This window comes from Orcinus orca, chromosome 3 (assembly GCF_937001465.1).
Source record: "Orcinus orca chromosome 3, mOrcOrc1.1, whole genome shotgun sequence".
In the NCBI taxonomy this organism is placed as follows: Eukaryota; Metazoa; Chordata; class Mammalia; order Artiodactyla; family Delphinidae; genus Orcinus; species Orcinus orca.
In genome coordinates this window covers 3298187-3304637 of record NC_064561.1, presented here as the reverse complement: position 1 = coordinate 3304637, position 6451 = coordinate 3298187, and the positions used below count along the sequence as shown (strand labels likewise).

Sequence of the window (6451 nt, the reverse complement as noted above, 5' to 3'; positions counted from 1 at the left end):
CCAGACACTGTGATTGGCTGAGCTCGTGGGATACGTCTCTGGGAGGAGGGAGGGTCAGGCTCTACGTCATGACGAAACGCTTTACGTAGGGCGCCGGTGACAACCTGAAGCTGCAATTGAGCTGAAGACTAAAGCTTTTTTTATCCTAATGGGACGTAGGCCGAATACAGCCACAGCAATTTAAAATTATAAATTATTTTTATATTAACAATAAAAATAAAATTAAATAAACTCTGGGCATCGCTTCAGAAGCATTTGAGAGGCAGTAAATATATTCAGAGGGAATGAATGAAATGGATATTTCTGGTTTAATCCTCAGGGTTTTGCACATGCTGTTTCCTCGCCTGGAACACTCTTTCCGCAGCTCTTTTCCTGGTTGATTTCTACCTAACTTTCAGATCTTAGATTGAAATCCCAGAGGAGCCTTTCCTCCCCATCCCCCAACAAGATGAAGTTCCTGCAACAACACTGTTCTTTTTCTTGGAGCAATTACAGCTTGTGTTTATTTATTAGCGTGTTATTGGTTAATGAATTCATTTCTGTTTTTGTCATTAGCTCCATGAGGGCAGGAATCGTTTATCACAGTATCCCCAGGACCTACCCAGGACAACCATTAGTAGGTACCCAATAAATATTTGAGTGAATACATAAATATCATTTAATTGAACTGTGTGATCATGTAAGTTAAAAGCCTCACACGGAACAGAAACCTTCAGAGTCAGCCTGCAAGCCTTAGGACAAGTTTTCTTCAGCACCAATTTAACCTCTCAAGCAGAGCAGAAGTGAGGAGAGAAGAGTGAAATTTAGCCCAATTTTGAAATTCTATTTATCCTGTAGATTGGATAATTAAATCAGTAGAATTGGTTGGAAATAATGTGGAAAATAGGAAATTTGAGGACATCGCTTTGGGCAAGTCATGTCTTACTCAAGGCCTCAGTTTCCTCATCTGAACCATTAGGATGTTTTCCCTTCCTTCTCTGACATTCTGGCATCTGAAATGATTTAGACCAGTGGATTACCATTCAGGGTACCCATCAGAATCACACCGGAGGTTTTTCAAACTATTCATAATAGCCCCATCAGGATCTTGGGGAAAGACGTTGGGGCATGCGTATTCTAAAGCAATCCTCTGATCTAGTCCTTCTGTTGAGGCACCTGTAAACTTCCAGCAATCCTCTGCTTTACAAAATCACTCAACTCTGTCAGATATTTCAGCACTGAAGTTGCAAGCACTTTAGCTCTAGTCACGTTATTGTTCTTTTTCTGATCGGTAGTCAGACACGTTATCCATTGTGCAACTGGCCCCCACCCTGTTTTTTTTGGACTCATTTACTCATTTCGATTCATTATTAATTTCCAATTCATTCAATAAAAATAACAATTGATGAAAAAATCAATATCGGTAAACATGTATCAATCTGGGAAGGCTTCCTGGAGGAGGTGACATTCCAAATAGTTATTTTTTATGCACAAGGGACAGGGGAAAGATTGGGGAAGAATGTGCATGAGAGGAATAATGTTAGCAAAATCCATAGGCAACAGGGACCATGGGTTATAGAAGACGAAGAGAGCCGAAGTTAGACAAGGTGATGGGGTCAAATTATACAAGCTTTGTAGTCCATGTTAAGAAATTGGGAGAGTATGCTAAGGCCAGTAGATGGACTTTAAACAGGGGACTGATGTGATCTGAATTGTGTTATAGAAGCATCATTCTGGCTGTCTTGTAGAAGATGAATTGGAGGGGAGAACCTGAAGGTGGGCACACCAGAGAGGAGGGTGGTGGAATGGTCTGATCAGGGCAGAAGACAGTTGGGGCAGTGGAAAGGAGTTATAAGTGATAGCCTGATGTCTGACTTGGGCAACTGAATGGACGAACACGGGGCCGAACGAGATGGTGGTGGAAGACCACAGAAGAATTGGGTATAGCTGAGATTACCGAACAGGTATCCGAAGATTTGTAAACCCAGCCTCTGGAGTTCTACCTGCCCCTTCGCCTCCCCAATCTCTGCAAAAAAGGTGTTAAGCGCCTTTCCTAAGACGTCAGGCCCACCTCCGGGACTCGAGGGGTCGCTGCAGCCGCCACAGCCCCTCTAGGTTCTCCCCGGTCCACTCACTGGGCTAGGCGGCCGCTCCATCCGCAGGCGGAGTGCGCGTGCGCTCCCTGGCCGGCAGGGGGAGCGCGTGCGTAGACGGGGCCGTTGCGGGGGGGCGCGCGTGCGCGCGGCGGAGGCCGGCACCGGAAGTGTGTGGTTGCCATGTAATATCCTGGCCGCGCGGGCGCGCGAGGGGCTGAGGCGGCGCCGGGGCGGGCGCGGAGCTGGCTGGAGGGCGGCGGAGGCGGTGCCGTAGGGGCCCGCTGAGGCGCGCGGGGTTTGGCGGCGCCCGGAAGCCTGTCGCTTGCGCGGTCCCTCCGGTTCGCTGAGTCCGCGCGGGAGGCCCGACGGCAGGAGGCAGCATGTCGGTAGCGGGGCTGAAGAAGCAGTTCTACAAGGCGAGCCAGGTGAGCGGAGGCCGAGGCGGGGGGCGAGCTCCGGGCCCCAGGATGCTTGGAGGGGGTCCCGGCCAGGCCCTGACTCGGGAGGGAGCCGTGGGTACTGAGGGGGCGGCGTTGGCACTCGTCCCCTGCCGGGTGGGGACAGCCTAGGAGGGGCGGGGGTCTGCGTGCGAGGTGGCCCAGACCCTCCCCGCCATGTGGGCTCCAGTCTCTTCGAGACGGGTGGGCAGACGCTTTAGAGGCGCGGAGGTGCACCCAGAGGTTGGCCCCGGACGTGGACCCCTCTCCTCCCGTCCTTCCCTCTGAAAGGGCGGGCGGGCGGGGGGGGCGCTGTGGGGGGGCAGGGAGAGAAGGGGAAGAAGCAGTCCCGAGCTTGTCGACACAGGACTCTTGCTAGAGAACCCAGGGTCAGGGAAATTTTGTGTCTAGAACAATTCTTTTTTTTCTTTTTTTCTTTTCTTTTTTTTTTTAAAGATAAACGAAAAAACCTTTTCAGTGGGCCCGGTACAAAGTTGAACGGGTAGAGTGAAAAGTCAGTTTCCCAATTCAGTCCCTCAGGCATCCAGTCCCTCTCTCCAGAGACAGGGACTGTCACCAATTACCAAAGAGAAGGGTATGACTCTCCTTTAAAAACACACACGTAGCGGTAACATCGTCTACACAGAACCGTGTAATTGATGTTTTTCATTAAATGTGTCTCGGAGATCGCACTAGAGCCAGAATTCTCACCTTGGGTCATTCTCTGTTGTGGTGGCCCTCCTGGGCACTGTGGGGCGTTGAGCAGCATCCCTGGCCCCTACCCAGTCGATACCAGGAGCTCCCCCCACCGACCACGGATGTCTCCGGATGCTGCTAAATGTCCTTAGGGGAAAACCCCTCTCCCTTCCCCCTCCCCCAGAGCTACTCCTAGAGCCTCTTGTATCTTTTTAATGGGTATGTGGCATTCCATTCCATGAAGTCTGTCATAATTTATTTAATTAGTTGTCCATCGATGGACGTTTAGGTTGTTTCCAGTAGTTTTCTGCTGCAAACGATACTATCGTGAATAGCCAGTGAATATCTCTGCTCACAGGTGGGATTGGATTTAAAGGATAAGTTCCCAGAAGTGGAATGCAGAATCCAAGAATATAAGTGTTCTACTTTGACAGATAGAATAGGTGTTTTGGAAAGTCACCTTTCCAAAACATCCAGACATGTCCAAGCATCCAGACACCAAGTCTCCCCCTCCCAACGGTGCTGTGTCAGGCCCCATTGCTCAGGAGTCTGGTGAAAGCTGAGTGGATCCACTCTTCAGAAAACTGGGCGAATGCAAAATTCAGTTTATAATTTCAGATCCAAGAAGTCCCAGATCCCTTGATCCTATGAGAACCTTAGATCTGGAGTTTGTGTGGATAGACTCCAGGAAGCAGCGAGCAACAGTCATAGGAGTTGTTTGGCCCGTGCTGGCAAACCAGACTCTGCCCACAATTTGGAGAGGTCCAGTGGGAGGGAAGAGAGATGAGTCCCCAGTAATACACAGCTGGGACCTTTTGCCCTTTGAGGGGGAGAACTAATGACCCTAGTAGTTGTCTAGGGCTAAAGATATTTGGGGTCTATCTCTAGACTCCAGGCCAAACCCTGGAGGAAGAGAGGTTTAATCCAGAGGGATTCTAGGATTGTTGCTGAGAGTACAGCCCTTTGCCCCAGCAGGATGGAATTAAGTGAGCTGGCCCTGGGTTAGACCTTGCCCAGCAGGCCTCAGACCCCACCCCCGCACACTTGACCAGAGCACCTTGGAGGGCTGCTCACTATCTTGGGCCCTGATGTAGCCCCTCTCACAGGAACTGTGGGTCTCGGAAGAATTCCTGGGCCACTTTGTTCCTTCATATAGACAGGTCTCTGGAAGCCCTCCACGCCCCGCCCCCAGCCATGAGGGCCCGTGCTGGTGGCCCATGCTGTCCCCAGCAGATACGCTGTGCCGGAGGAACTAGCTGGGCCTCAGGCCATCCACCGGAGCCTTTCCTCTCAGGGAAAGAAGGTTGGCCTGCATTCAGACCTGTGGGGAGTGCTTGGAAATCTGGAAAGCTCAGAGCAGTGCAAGCTGGTGGTGCGGATCAATTTATTATCTCGATATTCTGAGGCCCAGTCCCAAAGAATTGCTGCGACACGTCCTCCTCTGAGAGCTGTCGTCTTGGCCTCCTGACCGATTCCATGTTGAGCTGTCCTCTCAAGAATCACCCTGGCTGTGTTCCATTCCCTTCTGCAATAGTTTCCATAGACCTCTGCTGTTTATCTGGATGTGTCCACCTCTTTGTGTATTACTTTACTTTTTTTTTTTATATATAAATTTATTTATTTATGTGGCTGCGTTGGGTCTTCGTTGCTGTGCGTGGGCTCTCTAGTTGCGGCGAGCGGGGGCTACTCTTAGTTTGCAGTGCACAGGCTTCTCATTGCGGTGGCTTCTCTTGTTGCGGAGCACGGGCTCTAGGCATGCGGGCTTCAGTAGTTGAGGCTCACGGGCTCTAGAGTGCAGGATCAGTAGTTGTGGCACAAGGGCTTGGTTGCTCTGTGGTATGTGGAATCTTCCCGGACCAGGGCTCGAACCCGTGTTCCCTGCATTGGCAGGCGGATTCTTAACTGCTCTGCCATCAGGGAAGCCCTGTGTTTCTTTTCTTGATCTTATGAACACTTCTTTCAAGTAGGGTCGTCTGTGTCAGGTAACATTCTTGTTAAGTCATAATAATATATATTGAGTTTTCACTGCGTGAACAGGTGATATTCTTTAAACCAGTCGGTCTCAATTGGTCTCACTTATCTGGCCTAAGGGTAAACACTGTCCCCTTTTTACACAAAAGGATTTGGGGGCATTTGTCTTCCTGTAGGACAGTAGTTCTCAACCAGGGCCAGTTCTACCCTCCAGAGGACATTGGCAATGTCTGGAGGCATCTTGGGTTGTCACAACACGGTGGTAATTAATTATATTACAGCGCACTGGGCGGCCCTGCACAACCAAGAGTCACCTGGCTCTGACGTCAACTGTGCTGAGGTTGAGAAACACTGTTTTATGGTTTGAAAAAAGTGAGGATAATTTTACCCAAACAGAAGAACAACAAAAAATCCTTCCTGGGCATTCTTCTGGCAGCTGCCTGCTTTTTCTAATTCTCGAAATGCAGATAACCACATATACGCAGATGGACACGTGCGTAAAATTCAGCATCCAGACACCAAGTCTTCCCCTCCCAAGTCCTCAGGAAAACCCCAGAGTGTTTTTTGGCATCTGGCATTTTTAAGAAGGTACAAGCTTGCATTGGTGCCTCTCAGTTAGGGGCAACTAACCCTCCCCTCTCCCACCCTGTGCACCACCCAAGGGACATTTGGCAACGTCCGAGACAGTGGCACGCCTTGGTGAGAGGGTGCTACTGGCACCGAGTAGGTAATGGCTGGGGATGGTTGTTAAGCATCCTACAACATACAGGACAGTCTTCTACACGACAAAGAATTATCTGGCCCTGCATAAGAGAAGCGCCAACGTTTCTGTAGCAAGAAACCCTACTTTGAAACGGGTTCTTGATTTCCAAGGCTTGTAAGAGCATCATTTCTAAATTGAGAAATAGAAGCCAGGTGGATGTGTGAGAGAGAGCTGGGAATAGAGAAGCTGGGTTTCTCGAAGGTGAGGCTGTGATGTTAATGAAAAGTTTCTACCTCCTTGGTGACACTGGTAACAAACCAGGTCCCAGTGTCTGGCAGTATACTGGCAAATTCCACACCAGTTCATCCCTGGTGAAAACTTTCAGGTCTCAAATAAAATCGGTTTGAGCTTGAGCGGGAAGTTTGTGGGTTTTTACTTCTTAATAGGAACTGGTCACCTGAGCTGAGGAAAGTTGAATGTATGGAGTGAAGCAGCCAAAGAAATGGGCGTCTGTCTCAGGCCCGTGGTTTTGGTCCCCTCTGGCCTCGCTGTGTAATGCCACTCAATAG

The 6451-nt window shown here is 49.8% G+C and overlaps 1 protein-coding gene across 7 annotated transcripts in view; it reads left to right on the top strand.

The window, feature by feature from the left end:
- The first annotated feature begins 2242 nt into the window (after window positions 1-2242).
- Window positions 2243-6451, top strand: part of SH3GL1 (SH3 domain containing GRB2 like 1, endophilin A2) — a 32291-nt gene continuing 28082 nt past the window's right edge. For 3 of the 7 annotated variants that reach the window (XM_049708339.1, XM_049708341.1, XM_033400824.2), the window contains exon 1: window positions 2243-2500. In XM_049708339.1, coding sequence (XP_049564296.1) covers window positions 2456-2500 — 45 coding nt within the window. In that variant the 5' untranslated portion in view covers window positions 2243-2455. The remainder of the gene's footprint in view (window positions 2501-6451) is intronic. The other 4 variants (XM_033400818.2, XM_049708340.1, XM_049708342.1 and 1 more) reach the window with 4 other exon arrangements.